The sequence below is a fragment of the Mastigoproctus giganteus genome, chromosome 5, assembly GCF_048544385.1.
Source record: "Mastigoproctus giganteus isolate SK-2022 chromosome 5, ASM4854438v1, whole genome shotgun sequence".
Taxonomy (NCBI): domain Eukaryota; kingdom Metazoa; phylum Arthropoda; class Arachnida; order Uropygi; family Thelyphonidae; genus Mastigoproctus; species Mastigoproctus giganteus.
This window is the reverse complement of record NC_143579.1, coordinates 6,948,017-6,968,104: the sequence shown is the minus strand read 5'-3', so window position 1 is coordinate 6,968,104 and position 20,088 is coordinate 6,948,017. Positions and strand designations below refer to the sequence as shown.

At 38.2% G+C, this 20,088-nt stretch overlaps 2 protein-coding genes across 3 annotated transcripts in view; one reads left to right on the top strand and one right to left on the bottom strand.

Annotated features, from left to right (window-relative positions):
• LOC150085146 (uncharacterized) overlaps positions 1–6,306 on the top strand; it is a 75,130-nt gene extending 68,824 nt beyond the window's left edge. Inside the window, exon 4 of the mRNA XM_090373894.1 lies at positions 5,485–6,306. Coding sequence (XP_090230020.1) covers positions 5,485–6,152 — 668 coding nt within the window. The 3' untranslated portion in view covers positions 6,153–6,306. The remainder of the gene's footprint in view (positions 1–5,484) is intronic.
• A 1,202-nt stretch (positions 6,307–7,508) lies between these two features.
• Ypel (Yippee-like) overlaps positions 7,509–20,088 on the bottom strand; it is a 170,193-nt gene continuing 157,613 nt past the window's right edge. For both annotated transcript variants that reach the window (XM_090373895.1, XM_090373896.1), the window contains one exon: positions 7,509–7,918. In XM_090373895.1, coding sequence (XP_090230021.1) covers positions 7,829–7,918 — 90 coding nt within the window. In that variant the 3' untranslated portion in view covers positions 7,509–7,828. The remainder of the gene's footprint in view (positions 7,919–20,088) is intronic.

The window sequence follows — 20,088 nt, the reverse complement described above, 5'->3', positions numbered from 1 at the left end:
GTTGTCTTTGCCCCACTGGAGAATTACCTGAAAGTCGGCATTTAAGGAATTGGCAGCAGATTTTCGAGAACTTGAAGCTGATTGAGCAGGACAAGGTTTCTCAAAATGGAAAGTTGAATGCAATGTGCTATCATCGGCAAAACTATGGATAGGATTTCCAGTCAATGGAAGAAGGTCATTGATATTCAAGAGGAAAAGAGTGGGAGAAAGAACTGAAACTTGGGAGACACCGGCAATAGTGGAGAAGTTAGCTACCATCACCCTCAGTGAGCGATCAGAGAGAAAACTGGATAACCAATTACTAAAAACAGTTGGCAAACCATAAGATGGAAGCTTGTTTAGAAGACCTTTATGCCAAACACGATCAAAAGCCTTTGAGATGTCAAGAGCAACTACTTGTGTTTCACCGAACCTTTCCATTGAATTAGTCCATAAATGGGTAACATAAGCCAGAATATCACCAGTGGATCGACACTGACGGAATCCATACTGGCGATCGTTGATCAGACAGAAGGTTTCTTGGTAGTTTAAGAGTTGGCGGTTAATTGATTTCTCCATTACTTTAGAAAGAGTAGAAGTAATTGCAATGGGACGATAATTGGATGGGAGGGATTTGTCACCCTTTTTAGGAACTGGCTGGATATGAGCAAATTTCCAAGCAGAAGGAAAAACATCTTTGGAAAAAGAAAGTGAAAAAAGGCAGCAAAGAATAGGAGTAAGTTCAGGAGCACAGGTTTTGAGAACAAGTGGAGAAATACCATCAGGACCTGGAGCTTTCTTAGCATCAAGATTCATCAAAATCCTTCTGATATCCTTTTGACCTGAAGACCACAGGAGACATTGAATGGAGCGTGTTAGGAATGGTGGGAGGTGTTTTACCAAGATCATCAATACATGAGCTGGAAGAAAAATGGGATGCTAGCAGGTCGGCTTTATCCTTGGCTGAAGTGACAACAGAACCATCTGGTTTGGACAGAGGTCGGAGCAGAGATGGGCAAAAGTTGCGGCCAATAGCTTTGGCAAGAGACCAGAATGCTCGGCTACCATTAGGGCAAGAAGCAAGTTTTCTACTCTTAGCCTGTTCAAACTCTAGTTTGGACTGATTAATAACTGCTTTACAATTGTTGCGAGCTTTGGTGTAGGCAGAAAATGAAACTGAAGAATTAGAAACAAACCAATTACGATATGCAACATTCTTCTCTTGGACAGCCTTAGCACATTTATTGGAAAACCAAGGTTTATTTACAGGACGAGATTTTAAAGTGGAGTGTGGGATAAAGGATTCCATTCCTGCAAGAATAATTTCACTGACACGATCTGAGCAAACGTTGACATCAGAAGTTTTGAAACAGTAATCAGACCAAGGAAAAGAAGAAAAGAAGTCTCGCAGGTCATCCCATTTTGCATTCTTGTAATGCCAAATAATACGAGGTTGGGAATAGCCATGGGATAAAGGTTCCATTGGAGAAGAGACAATCGCCAAGTTGTGATCTGAAGTACCTAAAGGACCTCTCACTTCAACCTTGTACTTAGAAGGGTTGTTTGTGAGAAAAAGATCAAGCGTATTGGCTGTATGATTAGGATTGTCCGGTATTCTTGTAGGTAAATGAACAATCTGTGCTAGGTCATTAGTAATTGCAAAAGCCTCAGCATCTCGACCTGCTGGGTCGGTGTGACTAGTAAACGGAAGCTATCTGGAGTTGTGAATGTTAAAACCACCAAGGAAAATTACCTCACTGTTAGGAAAGTTGGACTGGAGAAAGTCAAGTTGCAAAGAGAGGAAGTCAAAGAGCTCCAAGTGATTAGTGGAGTTGGGGGAATGGTAGAGACAACAGATGAATTTGACACAATGAGGTAGAGAGATTTTAAGCCAGAGAAGATCAAAGAGAGGAGATTCCAAATTGCCAAGTCTGTGACAGGGAATATCAGAACGGACATATGCACAAGTACCACCTTTGAGGTGAAAGGAATCATACAGCAAATAATTTGGACATCTGAGATGAGCAGTAGTTGAATCAACTGATAACTGAGATTCAGTCAGAAAAAGTACATGGGGTTTGGAAGACTGCAAGTGGAAATGGACATCGTTGAGATTGGAATTGACACCACGTATATTTGTGAAATGAATTAGGAAGTGCTTGGGAGGTTTAGATCTTTTCGCAGATAAGCTTGCTCTATTATTTTGACAATTCATGGTGTATTCAATAGTAAGAAAAAGTGGGTGGGACATGCTGTATGAAGTAATGAAATTTTTGGATATGGCGTACATGTGGTAAGAATATACCCAGATCCTTGACATAACGTGGCCTCGACAATGCTCCCCGCATACACACTACTCGGACTCCCTCCAGTCACTATCTGGCAGAGTAGAGGTAGCAAGATTATACACCAGCTGATCTGGAAGCCTCCTAGAGAGTTACCAATAGGTTTGGTCCGGTGTACTATCTAGCGGCCGGCCTGCGAACACCGTTTTAGAGCTGTACCCTCGAAATGTAAGGAATATTGGATCTCGCCACGACATTCATCATAACCTCAAAAAGTCAATCATACTGCATGATGGAAGAGATAGGGAAGGGTTGGCCGGAACTTAGCTCTAGAGACTAAACATGGGTTCCACCACTTCAAGCCTCCAATAAGCAAAGTGGTGGTATTTCACCGGTTGATGAGAGTCATCTACCACCTAGTACTGCCTGGTAACATAGAGGGGCGGCGTTCCTCAATGTGGTGTGGGCGCCACACTTCGACCCCTGCTTACGTTGGTTCACACCTGGGTGGTCACCCACCATGTACTTGTGCATGAAGGTTATACCCAGGATTACTAACAGTACCACCACCGTGAAGGTGCAAGCAGAGGATTTGGCTGTCATAGACCGTCCGGACTTCGCCGAAATTGGGTCTACTTGACTTGAGTGTCACCCGAATATCAGTTCCATTTATCCGAATATCAGCTACTGTTGCACATGAAGACTGTTGTGCAAATTGGAGTGGTATGGCATTAAGGGCAAGTTGTTGCAATGGATAAAGGGATGGTTGAGTGGTAATAAATGGACACTGCTCTATTATTTTATTTTATTTATTTATTTTTTTAAAGTTGTTGGCGCATCGGCTTCTGTGGCCATAATGCACCTCCCAAAGTTTTGCATTTTTACTCTGATCCAAGCCAGAGGTGGGATTCGAACCCGCGACCTTTGGGTTGTCAGGCAGGCACTTTACCCACCTGGCTAGGTCGGTCGGCACACTGCTCTATATGGACTATTGTTATTAGTGGAGTCTTCCAGGGTTTGGTGTTGGGCCCATTTGTTGTTGTGTGTATATATCAATGATTAGAGCAGTGTCCATTGATGAAGGTATATCAGGCTTAATGTCTAAGTTTGCAGACGATACAAAGGTTGGCAGGGTTGTTAATGACAGTATGCTACTGTAACAGGATCTTAAAAAGTGAGGCAGATGGGCTGGAAGTGGCAACTGAAGTTTAACATTGATAAATGCAAAGTACTGCACGCAGGGAGGTGGAGAATGAAAAAGACCTGGGGGTAATTGTGTAGTATGAAGTTCTATGAGCAGTGCAGGTGGGCTGCCAGAGCAGGTATGGAGTTTTGTCAATGAAATATAAGAATTTTGCTGGCAGAGACAAGGACATGATTATCCCTTTATATAAGGCAATAATCAAGCCACACTTGAGTACTGCATACAGGTCTGGGGGGGCCTCATTTTAAGAAGGATGTAGAGTTGCTAGAACGAGTACAGTTGTTATTTGGTTTTTAGGAGCATTAGCAACTAAGGCCATATTGCTCCGAGGATATGCGGTGGTCATTCCCCGACCTTTCAACATCCTCTGTATTTGGTGGTCACAGGCTCGAATCTCTGTCTAATCAAGAAGCGTGTGCTATGCACTGCCGCTCCTGCCCACCTGGCTACGGAGGCGCCACAACGAGTACAGAGAAGGGCAACAAGATTGGTGAGAGGAACAAAGGGGTGCCTTACCAAGAGAGGCTTAAGTTTTGCAAGTTGCAGCATCTGGGGACTATGCATCTGCGAGGTGATCTGATTGAGGTGTATAAGGCCTTGAATGGTTTGAGCCAGCTCAATGCCGACGGGATACTTCTGCTTGCTCAGATTAAGAACCTGAGGGAGCATAGATTCAAATTGAGGAAGGACAGTTGTATAATACATGTGCGAAAATTTACGTTTAGCTGGCAGGAAGTTTGTTTGCTGGAACAGACTTCCATGTGTTGTTGTGGAAGTTGATAGCTTAAATAAATTTAAGCTATCAATTGATATTTTATTTTATCAATTGAATATTTAAGTAAAATAAAGTTGAAATTACTGTGTCTGTTATATGAAGAGTGATGGCAGTACTTATTTCTAAAAGTGTAACAGTATTGGTTTCATACCACAAAGTATCAAATTGGTACATAATTCCCCCCCCCCCCCCCTTCTAACTTTGATACCTATATGCACAAAGGAACAATGATTTAGTCATTGGGATTTGTTGAATAATTGGTTCACTGAAATATTAGAGGCATATAAATGGGGAACTCTCAAACAATATTGCAAAATTGGAATTAATATTTTATTTATTGTATCATACACGAGATTTTATACTACATGCTGACTCCACATTTACTTTTCCATTCAGAAATTACATTGTCTTTTTTGATATTTCAGGAGATGAGCCATTTTGTCTTAATTAACATTTGAAAATATAGAAGTAATGTAAAAATGCATCATTCTCTATATAGCTGTAATGAAAACCAAAGATTTCAAATAAAATTTAAAATTAGCATACTGTAAAATAAATAATGAGCTAAATTGAAATAAAAAGCACTTCCTCATCACTGCTATTTATTCTCAGTGAGTGCCATTATCCAGACAAACTGTTTTTCAAGGATTATTGTCCCTACATCAGTGGCCAATTGGGTGTCTCACTGTGAGACTATTAACCTAGTTGTGATAAGTTTTCATATTTCGGATATCAAAGGGATAGATGAATTCAATTGATATAAGTCTAGAGCTAAAAACCTCAAGCTACAGAAGGTATTTAAATATATCTAAACTTATGTCAATTTAAAGGAACTTTTTTTGAAGATGGGTTGTACTGAGGATGCACTCACTGATGAAGACAAACCTGCAAGTCAGTCTGGACAATGGCATGGTACTCACTGAGAATGAATAACAATATACTTCTTTTTATGGGGAAGTTTATTTCTTCAAAGGTCAAGAATGAGATAATCTCACAATATGAGTTACCGATGCTTTCATGTGCGAACTTCAGTTTGATCATAGCTATATACAGAATAATGCAAGTTCACTTGTATGATAGTTATATATACCCACCACAGCTTGAAGCATTTTAGCTCTAAACACCTATACAGATTAAAATTTGAAAGTAATGTTCATTAAAAGGTTCAGCTTCAACAACACAATTTGTCTCTACTTTTAGCTGATTATTATTAACTGTTTTTTTTTTTCTTCCCCCCACAGATGCATATAAGAAAAAGATTGCTTCTTTGGAGAGTGAAGTTAAAATCTCTCTTGATAAAAATGGATTACTTCAGAAAAGGTTGGAAGAAAAGACCAGAGAAGTAGAAGATTTGAAACAGCATGAGAGACTACTGGTGTGGCAACATATGCAAGCAGCTGAAGAACGAGACCAAATTATACTGAGACTACAACAGGAGCTTGAAACTAAGTGTACCACTTTAGCAGAAATAAATGCTGCATTAAACAGGAAAAAGAAAAGCTTCCTTAAAAGGTTTTCCTTTAATTCTTCTCACGAAGAAAGTTTTTTTCAGTTACAGAACCATCCAATATGCACAGGAATTAAAAAGGCTATTGTGAAGCAGCACACTTGTCCAGATACAACTAATCACTCCAGTAGTAGCAGTCAGGATTCTGATGGCTTAAGCAGGATATCAAATGATAAAAAATCTTATTCTATATCTAAAAAAAAAATGTATTTGGATGGGTTAGATAATGCTCTGCTTTCAGGCAAGAGGACACCATCTTCGATTACAAAACTCCCTCCAGTAGATGCCTCTTTTCAAAGAAGACTTGTAAGAAAGCAGCTGAGAATTGGATTCTCCAAAGATTTGTCTGCTTCTCTAGCAATTGATCAGACATCTAAAATAAAAAGGCAAAACACCTCGTGAACTGTCAATGCAATAAAAGTGATGATCAGTACTAAAACAATTGGATCAAAAACATCTAACTGCTTTAGCAATGGTGTGATATTTATATACATATATAAACTAATGGTAGCTGAGAATACTTTGTAATAAAACATTTTATGTTGATTTTTGTAAATGGATGAAAAAAATAAAAACACAGTTTTCTTGAGACAAACAGCTTTATTCCTGAAGACAAGGAAGACAACAATGTTTATGACTAAGCACTCCATCTACCTAAGTATAATAAATAGATGTTAATTTAAGTGCAAGTTGTATAACAGCCAGCAGCTTAGATACACACAATTCAAAATAGTACCACTTTTTAAGACTGTACAGTATGGGGAAAGGAAGTTGTACCAAAATATACGAATCTGTTTCAGGAGGCTTGAGAAGCATGATTTGCTGATTTGTCATGTACAAACAAACAAAATGCAACTTCCCACGTTCCCCCTCCAGCATGAGACAAACATTTTAATCAGAAGTGTATTATATACACTTACGTAAATTTTGTAAGTTATCTGGTAATTATTTACATTTCTTTACTATGCAATTTTTTTTTATTACCATTTTAGCAACAACCACAACCATACTAAAATAAAACAAATAGTGTGCACTCCTTTAAAGAGCTAGATTGCATTGTAATTACAATGTCAGGGACATTAGCTTGCTGGCACTGATATTTTCATGCATAAAGTGTAGAGTGAAGCTTCAACCCTACTATCACAAATGTAAACCACAACTCACAGTGTTTTCGTAAAAAAAGACAGACAATTTACATGTTCTTAGGAGTTTGTATTTTTTTCCTAATGACAGTAATACAGAATAAGTAAATTTGCTAATATCTAGTTGTAAATAAAAATTTTAACTCGCGTATGCTCCAAGAAGCAAATGAAACAAATATTACAAAAGTTATTTACAAAATGTTGAATGTAGATGATGTACAGACGACTGATGATTTGTACAACATGCAGTGGCAAGCCAGTGTTAGCTTTCTTATACCAGTGCACCGACTGTGCATTACGGTTGTTTGGAGTTCAGGCTTAAAATGAAATGTTACTTTCCATTATAGCAGTTTTGGTTTAGCCAAAAAATACAGACAAAACCGCAACTAAAAATTAAAACATTCTTAACTTTCTTAAACGCTCCCCCCCCACTCGTATGAACAAACTTTAAAACCGGCTTGACAAAACAGTGCTCACCACTATTTGATTGCACTTTTTTTTTCTTTTTCTTTTCCTTTTTTTCACAGTGTATAAGGATGTAATGATAATTAAAATTATCATAGATGGAAATGCAAAAGTTACGGAAATACAAATAAAAAAAAAAAAATTCCCTTTGCTAACTGACAAATTTGTTTTTCAGGCTAACTAATCTTCTCTTCATAACCGGTAGCACAGCATTATATCTTCATGATAGCACAAAGAGTACCACAGTATACAAGTCATGCTTGCTGTTAAGTTTCACCTGTGTTTTCTCATTTCTCAATTACAAGACTTGGATTATGCAGATAAAGCTTGACTGCAAGTATGAGAATAAGTGTTTTAACGTGCAGAGTACTTCCTACTAACCAATCACTATGAATATCAGTTTTGTTGGTTTTGGGAAAATGCTCAGCAGTTAGATACCCAAAGGGAAATAAAGTTTCGTTTCTATTGCGGCTAATCCCATCCATTTTCCTTTATCATATGAGCCAATTCAATTATAAATTTGCCTTCTTTATACTTCTGACTGGACTCAAAGGCATGCTCCTAAAATAGAAAATATTTAATAAAATTAATACAGGACCATTCCAGTTCAAATATATAATGAATGATCTTAATTAAATTCTAACAGAATTTTTCAACAAAATTAAGCAGTATTAAAAGTTATAAATACTATAATTCTCATTGACAACTACCTGACTCATTAAGAATGGTGAACTACCCCTATTGCTTAATTATACCACCAAAGCCTATAGAACTCACTGCCATTGTTCCTTGAAAATGAAAGAAATGTTCATATTTCATTTTTCTTTGTAGTGGTAACTCCTATAAAATTAGATTTTAATTAGATAGTAATATGGCCTTAGTTGAATGGCCTTAGTTGCATTAGCAACTAAGGCCATATTACTCCGGGGATATGCGGTGGTCATTCCCTGACCTTTCCACATCCTCCGTATTTGGTGGTCACAGGCTCAAACCCCGGTCTAATCAAGAAGCGTGTGCTATGCACTGCCGCTCTTGCCCACCTGGCTATGGAAGCACCCTCAGGCTACTGAAAAAAATATTGAATAAATACTTTGCATCAACATTCACACATGAGGAATTCTTTAGGGAAGTGGATGCCAGCAGTCTATCAAACTCTTAACAGGAAGATAAATGATTTTATAATAACTGGGAGGAAAGTGGAAAAGTAATTGTTGAATTTAAAAATAAGAAAGGTACCTGGTGTGGATGGGATTTATCCAATTATATTAAGGGAGGCAACAAAGAAAGTAAGCATACCTTTAGTCATAATTACGAGAGCATCTTTGGATCAAGGGGAAGTCTCCGTGGACTGGAGATGTGCAAATATATCCCTAGTTCACAAAGGGAGATCAAAGGGTGACACAAGAAATTACAGACCTGTTAAACTTCTGTTCCAGGAAAAATAATGGAGTCACTGGTTAAAGAAGCACTGCAGGATCATCTAGACAAAACTGCAGTTATAATTCAGACACAACATGGGTTTGTTAAGGGGTGATCTTGTCTACCCGATCAGATGGATTACTACGATGCAGGGCAAAGGAATTGGATAATGATAAAATAATAATTTTGATATTATATACTTGGACTTCAGGAAAGCTTTTGATACTGTTGCACACAAAAGACTGCTGTACAAATTAGAACAGTATGGCATTAAGGCAAATTACTGCTATGGATAAAGGGATGGTTGAGTAAAAGACAGAGAACTATTATCAATGGACACTGCTTTTTGTGGGCTAATGTTATTAGTGGAGTCCTCCAGGGTTCAGTGCTGGGACCATTGTTATTTTCTGTATTTATTAATGATATTGAAGAAGGTATATCAAGCCTAGTGTCTAAGTGTGCAGATGATTCACATTGGCAGATAGCAATGATGGTATACCACTGCAACAAGATCTAGAAAAATTAGGCAAATAGGCTGAGAAATGGCAAATGAAGTTTAACACTGATAAATGCAAAGTACTGTTTATGAGTAGCAGTAACCCCAAAGTATTAGCATTAGTAGAGGCATTTGATGCAAGAAAGCAAGCTTATGCAGCATCAGCCACAAAAAAAAAAAAAAAAAAAAACACACTTCCACTTCACCCCTCTGTTCGTTCAAAATACCTGTCCAGCTGAGCCTTAAACATATTTAGGCTATCAACCTCCACGACAAGGGATGGAAGTCTGTTCCACCAACCAACCACCCGCTGGCTAAAGGCAAATTTACACACGTCTATCCTACATCTGTCTTTCCTCAATTTGAATTTATGCCCTCTCAGGTGATTATTCTGAGCAAGAGGAAGAATCCCATCAGCATTGAGCATGCTCAAACCATTCAAGGCTTTATACACCTCTATCAGATCACCTCGCTGGTGCCTAGTCTCCAGACACTGTAATTTGCAAAACTTAAGCCTTTCTTCGTAAGAGCACCCCTTTGTTCCATTCACTAATCTTGTTACCCTTCTCTGTACTCCTTCCAGCAGCTCTACATCCTTCTTGAAATGAGGCCTCCAGACCTGTATACAGTACTCTAGGTGTGGCCTGACCATTGCCTTATACAAGGGAATAATCACCTCCTTATCCCTGCTGGAAAAATTCCTGTATATCATTGACAATACTCCATGAGCTACTCTTGCAGCCCATCTGCACTCCTCAGAGAACTTCATATCTGCCTGCACAACCACCCCCAAGTCCCTTTCATTCTCTACCACTGTCAGTGTAGTACCACAGAGTTGATACGTTGCTCTGGGGTTGCTGTTTCCCATGTGTAGTACTTTACATTTGTCAATGTTAAACTTCATTTGCCACCTCTCAGCCCATCTGCTCAACCTTTCCAGATCCTGTTGCAGCAGCATAGTGTCAGTAGTGTCCTTGACAACCCTGCCAACCTTTGTATCGTCTGCAAACTTGGACATTAAGCTTGATATACCATCATCAATATCATTTATAAATACAGAAAACAATAATGGACCCAACACTGAGCCCTGAGGGACTCCACTAATAACATTAGTCCACGATGAGCAGTGTCCATTGATTACCACTCTCTGTCTTCTCCCCCTCAACCACCCCTTTATCCATAGCAGCAATTTGCCTCCAATGTCACACTGCTCCAATTTGTGTAGCAGTCTTCCATGTGCAACAGTATCAAAAGACTTTCTAAGATCCAAGTATATAATATCAAAGTTATTCCCTGCATCCAGTTCTTTTGTGACTGCATCATAATATCCAATCAAGTTGGTCAGGCAAGACTTCCCCTTAACAAAACCATGCTGTGTCTGAGCTATAACTGAAGTCTTGTCTAAATGATCCTGCAGTGCTTCTTTAACCAGTGCCTCCATTAATTTTCCTGGAACAGAAGTTAAGCTCACAGGTCTATAATTACTTGTGTCAGCCTTTGATCCTCCTTTGTGAATTGGGGTCACATTTGCACATTTCCAGTCTATGGGTACCTCCCCTGAGTCCAAGGAAGCTCTCATAATTATGGCTAAGGGTTTGCTTACTTCCATACCAACTGTGTGGTACTATACTCAGGGTAGTGGAGAATGAAAAAAGACCTGGGGATAATAATTGTGCAGTAGGATATGAAGTTCTCTGAGCAATACAGACAGGATGCCAGCTCATGGGGTTTTGTCAATGATATATAGGAATTTTGCTAGCAGGGATAAGGTGGTGATTATTCCTTATAAGGCAATGGTTGGGCCACATCCTGAGTACTGCATGCATACAGGTGGAGGCCTCACTTTAGTAAGGATGTAGAGCCAATGAAAGGGGAACAGAGAAGGGTAAGATTGGTTAGAGGAAGAAATGGGCACTCTTACCAAGAAAGGCTTCCGTTCTGCAAATAGTATTAGTAATAGCCACAGTGCAAAGAAGCACTATGGCTTATGCTGCACCAGCCAAAAAAAAAAAAAAAAAAAAACCCCTAATAATTAATAAAAGAAAAGTAAATTAAACCTATCATCCTATGCATTTCCCTCAAGCAAAGGTACGATCCAGACGACCTTTGAATTTCCCCAAAGCCTCTACCACCCATGCAGGCAACTTATTCCAGTAATTCATAACTCGCTGGCTAAAATAAAACTTCCTGCAGTCCAATCTAAACATCTCCTCCCTAGTTCTAGCATCACTTATAATCTTGAAAATTTCATTCTCGTTCATTTTACTGACGCCTCTCAGAGCCTTAAACACCTCAATCAAATCTCCTCTAAGGTGTCTAGTTTCCAAACTCTGCAACCCACATATTCGAAGTCTTTCTTCATAAGGACACCCTTTTGCCGATCTCACCAGGCAAGTTACCGGTCTTTGCACCTTTTCAAGAAGCTCGATGTCTTTCTTTAGGTGCAGTCTCCATACTTGAACACAGTATTCCAAGTGTGGTCTAACAAAAGCCTTATATAATGGGATTATCACGTCCCTATCTCTACTTGCAAAAGTTCGATAGATCATCGATAGGACACCATGGGCCTTCCTTTCACCCTGTTTACAATGCTCAGAGAATTTCATGTCTGACCGTATCGTAATACCCAAGTCCCTTTCCTCCACTACCAGCTTTAGTTCAACTCCACCAAGTATATAAGTTATTTTGGGATTACTGTTTCCCAGGTGTAATACCTTACACTTTGTTGGATTAAAGCATAGCTACCATTTTTCTGACCATTCCTGAAGTCTATCTAGGTCTCTCTGAAGAAGCTCGGCTTGACAGTGATCATTAACTACTCTACCAATTTTAACATCATCTGTAAATTTAGACCCTCTATCCCTTGGTTTATTAAATTAAAGTTGTTTATTAAAAATTAAAAACCAACAGTGGTCCTAATACTGATCCTTGGGGAACCCCACTTCTTACATCAACTCAATCTGAGGACTAGCCATTTATCACAACCCTCTGCCTCCTGCCCTGAAGCCATCCTGATATCCATCTAAGGATTTTTCCAGTGATTCCAACTTGTTCCAGCTTATAAAGCAACCGCTCGTGGGACTGAGTTAAAAGCTTTGCTGAAATCTAAATAAATAATGTCGAAATTATTCCCTAAATCCAGCTCATGAGTGACCCTTTCAAAATAGCGAACCAGATTTGTCAAACATGATTTTCCCTTTACAAAACCATGCTGAGTTTCCTTGAGATTTTCAATTCTATCCAAATGATATTGTGATTTCAAATGTTTCTCACCAACCACGTATTAAAATAAAACACGGAAACTGGAATTTTAAAAAACTATGTTTACTACTATATATTTACAATTAAAATAACTTTACAACTTATCAGCACGTGTTCTATTCTCCTGTGTACCGGTCCCAGTACATGGGAGAATAGAACACGTGGCGATGAAACACGTGATTTAGACCGTGAACCTGCTGGTACTTAAGATGCACCGCAGTACAAGGAAGCTACCGCTGAAGAAGAAGGCAGGAGCCTTCGAAAGCTACTGTCGGTTTTATCGCTCTTAACCCGGTATTTTAATGTATTTTATTCGATGTATATATATATTTTATCCTTTTTAGTTGTAAATATATAGTAGTAAACATATAGTTTTTAAAATTCCAGTTTCCGTGTTTTATTTTAACACGTGGTTGGTGAGAAACATTTAAAATCACAATATAAATTTACCCAACCCCAGAGGCCTGTTTGAGGATCTATCCAAATGATCCCGAATTCCACCCTTGATCATTGCCTCCATGACTTTCCCTACCACTGAAGTCAGACTGACGTGTCGATAATTTCCCACTTCGCTCTTAGAACCACCCTTATGTATGGGAGATACATTGGCACTTTTCCAATCCAACAGAATCTTCCCAGAGTCTAGTGATGCTTGCATAATTAGCCTTGATGGTTCAATGCACTCACTTGCTGCCTTCCTTAAGATTATAGGGTATATTCCATCAACTCTAGGAGCCTTACTGGCCTGCAGGCTCGAAAGTTTTTTCATTAAATAATCTTGCGAGATTTCAGTATCATTAATTACATATTTTTCAACTTCACTCCCACAATTTCCCATTGCCACAAAAGGTTTTCCTTCTGTAAATATCGATGCAAAGTAACTGTTGAGTTCATCTGCAACGGCAGCTTGTGTATTTAATACTATCCCCTTTCCCCTTACGTAAAGGTCCGATCTGGTTTGTCCTGCTCTTCTTAGCATTTATATATGAAGAATTCCTTATCCCCCCCCCCCTCTTTGCTCTGTTTGCTAGCGATTTCTCATAAACTGCCTTTGCCTGTCGAACCTTTTCTATGGCTCTATTACAGATCATCTTGTAGCTGTTCAGTACTTTTTATTGCTCTGTAACCTTTCTATGCCACCTTTTTCTGCTCAAGTAATATGGCAACTTCACTATTCGTCCAACTTGGAACCCTCCTCGTGGAGTATTTTTTTAATGGTATCTGTGAGATTAATGTTTTAAAAGCATACCACAGTTCAATTGTATTCATTCTCTGTGGGATATCTACCCAGTTAACAGAGGCCATGCAGTACCTTAAGGTATCATAATTTCCTTTTCTGAAATTATAACCCATTCCTTTGCCTTTTACTACTGCTACCTCTCTCTTCATCATCCACTGTAGAACTCCGTGATCACTTCCTGCTACTGGTTCCTTGACACCTATCCATGACACCTATGGATAGGTGTCAAGCCCTGTTATGTCATCTGATTCATGGGTGATGATGAGGTCTAGGATATTCTTTTCTCTAGTACTTTCCCTGACATGGTGGTGCAAATAACAGTCATCTAGTTGATTTAAAAATTTTGTTCACCATGTCAAGTTCCCTTCCCATTTTCTTCAGTCAATTAGAGGCAAATTGAAATCACCCCATAATAAGACATTGGCACTTACTTGTCCATTCCATTTGCATGTAGAGGCTTGTCATCATAATCTTCACAATCATCTAGTATGTAGATTACTCCTACTCGCATTATACCTTTGTTTCCAACTATCTCACAAATTGCAATGATTATGCACCTGTGAGGTGATCTGACTGAGTGTTTAAGGCTTTTGATGAATTGAAAGCAAGCTTAATACTGATAGCATTCTTCCTCTTGTCCAGACTACACACGAGGGGCATAAATTCAAATTGAGAAAGGAGTTCCAGAAGTTTGCCTTTAGCCAGTAGGTGGTTGATTGTTGGTAACAAGTTCCATCTGCTGCTGTGAAAATGAGTAGCTTGAATAAATTCAAGAAGTAGACAAACTATTGAGGGGGGGAAGATGGATAGGTGAAATGGGAAGGTGTTTTTTTTTTTTTTTTGGCTAATGCTGTAGAGGCTTGCTTTCTTCCATCATTTGCCACTACTAACACTAATACTAAATCTACTGTTTTAAATGATACAATAAGTAAATTTATTGGTATTGTGAACTACATTTGAGCAAATGCTTCACGTCATCGTCAGTTTCACAATATGCTTCTTTTGATTTTTCTAAAACTCTCCTTATGAAGTTCTAGCAGTAACCAGTATTTTCAGCCAAACACTTTCCTGAACTGGCAAAGGTAATTGACAATCAAGATATGAATAAAACCTAAACAAATTGCAATAGGAAAGTGTCTTATACTCGACTGAAAGAATATGACAGGTTTAAAAATTTTAAGAAACGTGATCCCACACTGAAGCTAGCTTTTCATCCACATCTGAATGATATCTCAAACGCACCCAATGATTTGCAGATGGAGTTGATTGAGCTCTTAGAAGATAACATTCTGAAGTGTCTACTGGACACTGAGGATACCACTGAAATAGGGAAGAATGCTGTTAAATACCCAAGACTGCACCTATACACTTGTCATATACTCTTCCATTCTAAGTACATTCCATTCTTGTTTCAGCACAATCTACTGTTGTGAATCAACATTTTCGCAGATGGCACAAATCAAGCCATGTTTGAGTTTGAGATTACAAATAACGTTCACCCTGGAGGACCAATTAAAGCTAAAGACAACGATGCTGGAACAAAACATTGCTATCTAGCAATAAACAATAATAATAATAAAAAAAAAGATTTAAATTTTGTGCCATCTTATTTTGATGAATGTAATACAACTTGTACTTTTTTTTTTTTTTTTCTTATGTGAACCCCAAACATGAGAAGTATTAGAACCTATAGTACTTAGTACCGTGCTTGGGTTGGAGGTTGAGAAGACGAAAGAAGATATTTGTTGACATTGGACTTGAACTTCTGTAGATTGTAATTTTCAGGAAATACGTATGAAGGAAGGTTGTTCCAGAAAATGGCAGTTGAATGAATAAATGAGGAAGATGAAAGGTTGGTTCTGTGGGTTTGAAGTTGGAGAGTAAATGGATGTTGGCTGGTGGCGGCACGTGTTCGGATTGTTTTGAAAGAGAGAGCAGGAATTATAGAAGCCAATTCAGAAGAACAGTGCCCATGGAAGTATCTGTAGAAGAGGCATGCAGCAGAAACAGTGCATCTATGAGAAAGCGAGTGGAGAGACTCTGTTAGAGATGAATCATTAATTAACCTAACTGCCCTCTTCTGAATGGAATCAAGAAGCCAGAGAGAGGTTTTGGGGGCACCACCCCAGATGTGGGAACAATATTCCACGGCAGGGTGGATTTGCGATTTATACAGAGTGAGCAGCTGTTTGGAAGAAAAGTAATGCCGAGAGCGAAAGAGAACACAAGTTTTTTAGATGCAGAGGAAGCAATATTTGTAATGTGCTTGTGCCAAGAGAGATTAGAAGTAAGGGTAATCCCCAAAAGAGATATGTCATTTTGCCTAGAAATTGGAGTGTCACTAAACATAAGCATAGGAGCAGAAGAATCCTTTTTGCGAGATATAAGACAAGACTGAGTTTTAGAAGGGTTGAAATCAACTAAGTTGTCTTTACCCCACTGGAGAATTACCTGAAGATCGGCATTTAAGGAATTGGTAGCAGATTTTCGAGAAGTTGAAGCTGATTGAGTAGGACAAGGTTTCTCAAAATGGAAAGTTGAATGCAATGTGCTATCATCGGCAAAACTATGGATAGGATTTCCAGTAAATGGTAGAAGGTCATTGATATACAAGAGGAAAAGAGTGGGGGAAAGAACTGAACCTTGGGGGACACCGGCATTTGTGGAGAAGTTAGAAGACAGAGAGCCATTTACCATCACCCTTAGTGAGCGATCAGAGAGAAAACTGGATAACCAATTACTAAAAACAGTTGGCAAACCATAAGATGGAAGCTTGTTTAGAAGACCTTTATACCAAACACGATCAAAAGCCTTTGAGATGTCAAGAGCAACTACTTGTGTTTCACCGAACCTTTCCACTGAATTAGTCCATAAATGGGTAAAATAAGCCAGAATATCACCAGTGGATCGACACTGACGGAATCCATACTGGCGATCGTTGATCAGACGGAAGGTTTCTAGGTAGTTTCAGAGTTGGCGGTTAATTGATTTCTCCATTACTTTAGAAAGAGTAGAAGTAATTGCAATGGGACGATAATTGGATGGGAGGGATTTGTCACCCTTTTTAGGAACTGGCTAGATATGAGCAAATTTCCAAGCAGAAGGAAAAACAACCTTTGCAATAAGAAAGTGAAAAAAGGCGGCAAAGAATAGGAGTAAGTTCAGGATCCAGGTTTTGGGAACAAGTGGAGAAATACCATCAGGACCTGGAGCTTTCTTAGCATCAAGATTCATCAAAATCCTTCTGATATCCTTTTGACGGAAGACCACAGGAGGCATTGAATGGAGTGTGTTGGGAATGGTGGGAGGTGTTTTACCAAGATCATTAATACATGAGCTGGAAGAAAAATGGAATGCTAGCAGGTCAGCTTTATCCTTGGCTGAAGTGACAACAGAACCATCTGGTTTGGACAGAGGTGGGAGCAGAGATGGGCAGAAGTTGCGGCCAATAGCTTTGGCAAGAGACCAGAATGCTCGGCTACCATTAGGGCAAGAAGCAAGTTTTCTACTCTTAGCCTGTTCAAACTCTAGTTTGGACTGATTAATAATTTTTTTGCTGCACAAGCAAAAAAAATAAAAATTCTTGATTTACCCAGAGAGAGAGAGAGAAGTAGAAGGGAATCACCAAGAAAGAGAAGAATGTGCCCCTGGGTCATTCTTCATTAACCACTTCATTCATTAAAAGTCATTAACCACCCTACCCATCTTTGTATCATCTTAATAAATACTGAAAACAGTAAGGTGTGCCCAACACTAAAACCTGAGAAGCTCCCTTAATAACATTAGTTCATTAAAATCATTAGTCATTACTGAAGACTTTCTCCAGCCATTCAACCATTTCTTTATCCATAGCAGTAACTATGCTATCTATAAAGGGCCACACTACTCCAATTTGTACAGCAGTCATACAATAACAAAACCTTTACTGAAATCTAAATATGATGTAAAAATTATTTTTTGTATCCAGTTGTTTTGTGACTACCTGCTAGTTAGTTCATTAGATTGGTCATACAAGAATTTCCCTTAACAAATTTGAGCTGTGATTTGTTATTTAATTACATTCTTGTTAAGATGTTCTCAAATTATTTTTTTAACCACTGACTGCCTTATATTTTCTCCTACACCCTTGGATTAATAGAAGAGTCATTTGCACATGTCCAGTCTTTGGGGCCTCCTCTCATAATTTATTTCATAATTGTGGTGGCTGATTTTTTATCATACAGTTTTTTTTTTTTGTTTTTTGTTTTTTTTACTATTGCACAACCAAAGTGAAAAATACTGTTTTCTCTCCTATATGATAATTTTTTTTGAACTTTTGTGTATTGTAGCTTGTTTTCACATGATTTATAATGTCTAAATGTCCACCACATGTGATGCTAAATTGTAAGCTACATGCACACCAATACACTTGACCTTTTGCAATCTTCACATTCACAACTCTCGTTTTAAAACAATTTTTTTTCACAGATTCAGAAAACGACCATCTTCTTTTGGGCAAAAAAAAAAAAAAAAAAAAAAAAAAAATAGGTAAGCAGCAGACATTATCAATCCACTGCAGGATGGAAGCCTCCTCAACAATTCATATTGAGGGAAATGGACCATAATCTGCCACTCTGGTCCAGTGCAGTTTGGCAGTTTGACCATATTTAGCAGTCAGGGGCTGGAACCCCGGTCTACTCAAAGAGCATGTGCTACTGCACTCCCATTTCTGACCATAGGCTAAAAGAATACATTACAACATAATATAAAACAAACTATGCTCACTGGCAAACAAAATGTCTGGCTCATGCAATTTCCTAAACATCACAAAATGGGACTTATGAGCACCTTTACTACCTGCCTTCCTATACTCAAAGGAAGTTTAAATTTCACAAAAAAATATGGCAGCAACCGAATCCAGCTAAGCGGCAAATAGATTTTTGGTGAATTTAGAGTGATAATAAGAGTTATCTTATTGTCAATACAGGTGAACCCCGCTTAATGCTGATAATTCGTTCTGGAAAAACAGAGCACTAAGTGAATCTGCGGTAAGCGAGCAGCACATTCCCATAAGGTAACATATGTATTTGTGAGTTGCGGTTGGTGCCGTAGGATATTTCCTAACCAATAATAAATGGTAGTGAAAAGGTGCACAAACATCGGTCAAAATATTTAATATTCAAATATTTGTACATATAAAATATTTTGCATTACATATGTATATAATTATGTGGTAACTACTTACATATCAAAATTAAAGTTAAAATTCCAATTAAAATCATGAATTTAATTGATTTCATTTAATTTATGAATTTAATCATGAAAAATGTGTCGATTTTGGGTTGTACTTTGGCCCTCTTCCTGGTAAACTAAAAGGGGTTTTAATTTTAAATCCCCCGCAGCATTACCACCCAACAATAAAGTCAACTGATCCTTCGCCGCTTTGAAACCTGGCGTGTTTTTTTCTTCTTTCAATGAAACTACTTTTAGGCATCCATTTCCAAAAAAGTCCTGCTTCATCTATGTTAAAACCTTGTTGAGAAGTATAACATATATCCCTCTTCAATAATTTTAACAAGTTTTTTTGAAAGTTTCAGCTCCTTGATCTGCACTTGCTGCTTCTCCCTGGATTTTGACAGCCCTTACTAGTTTTAAATGGTTCCACTTTTTTTTTTTGGTGAATTTTTTTTTCAGATCATCATATAGGCTAATCTTTCTCTTTTTTATAATATTTAACTTAACTGAATTCTGCGTTGGATATTATCTTCAATAAAATTAGTTAAAGTCTCTCCATTTCAATCCCAACCCAAGTTGCTTGCAGTGGAACAGCTATCTTTCCTGCTGCTAAAATTAATTCTTTATTTTTTATAATTGTTCTTACAGTTAAAGTTGCCAGTCCTAAATTATGGCACACATCCGCTTGTCGTTGACCGGAATCGATTCGCTTCAAAACGTCTAATTTAATTTTCAAATTCAGTCTTTTCCTTACATTTATAGTCTTCGTACTGCATCCAGACATTGCTTTTTCATTCTTATCCGCCATTATTAACTCTTCGAAAATGTAACTGCGTTGGTTGCATTAATGATGACAGAGTAAACAGTTCGAGTAAACTGTTCGTTACACATGATGTCTAATACTGTACTGAGTGATGACTGGACTTTGGATAAATATTACAAGCAAATATTACAAGCAATATACTTGATCATTTTTTAAAATGTTAATCTCGGAACTACGTAACGTCACTGTGTTGCAATTAAATTAGGGCACGAGAAAATTTCACTGAGCATGGGAAATGTTTTAATGCTGTTTTGCTATTCATTTTCAAGTTATCGACT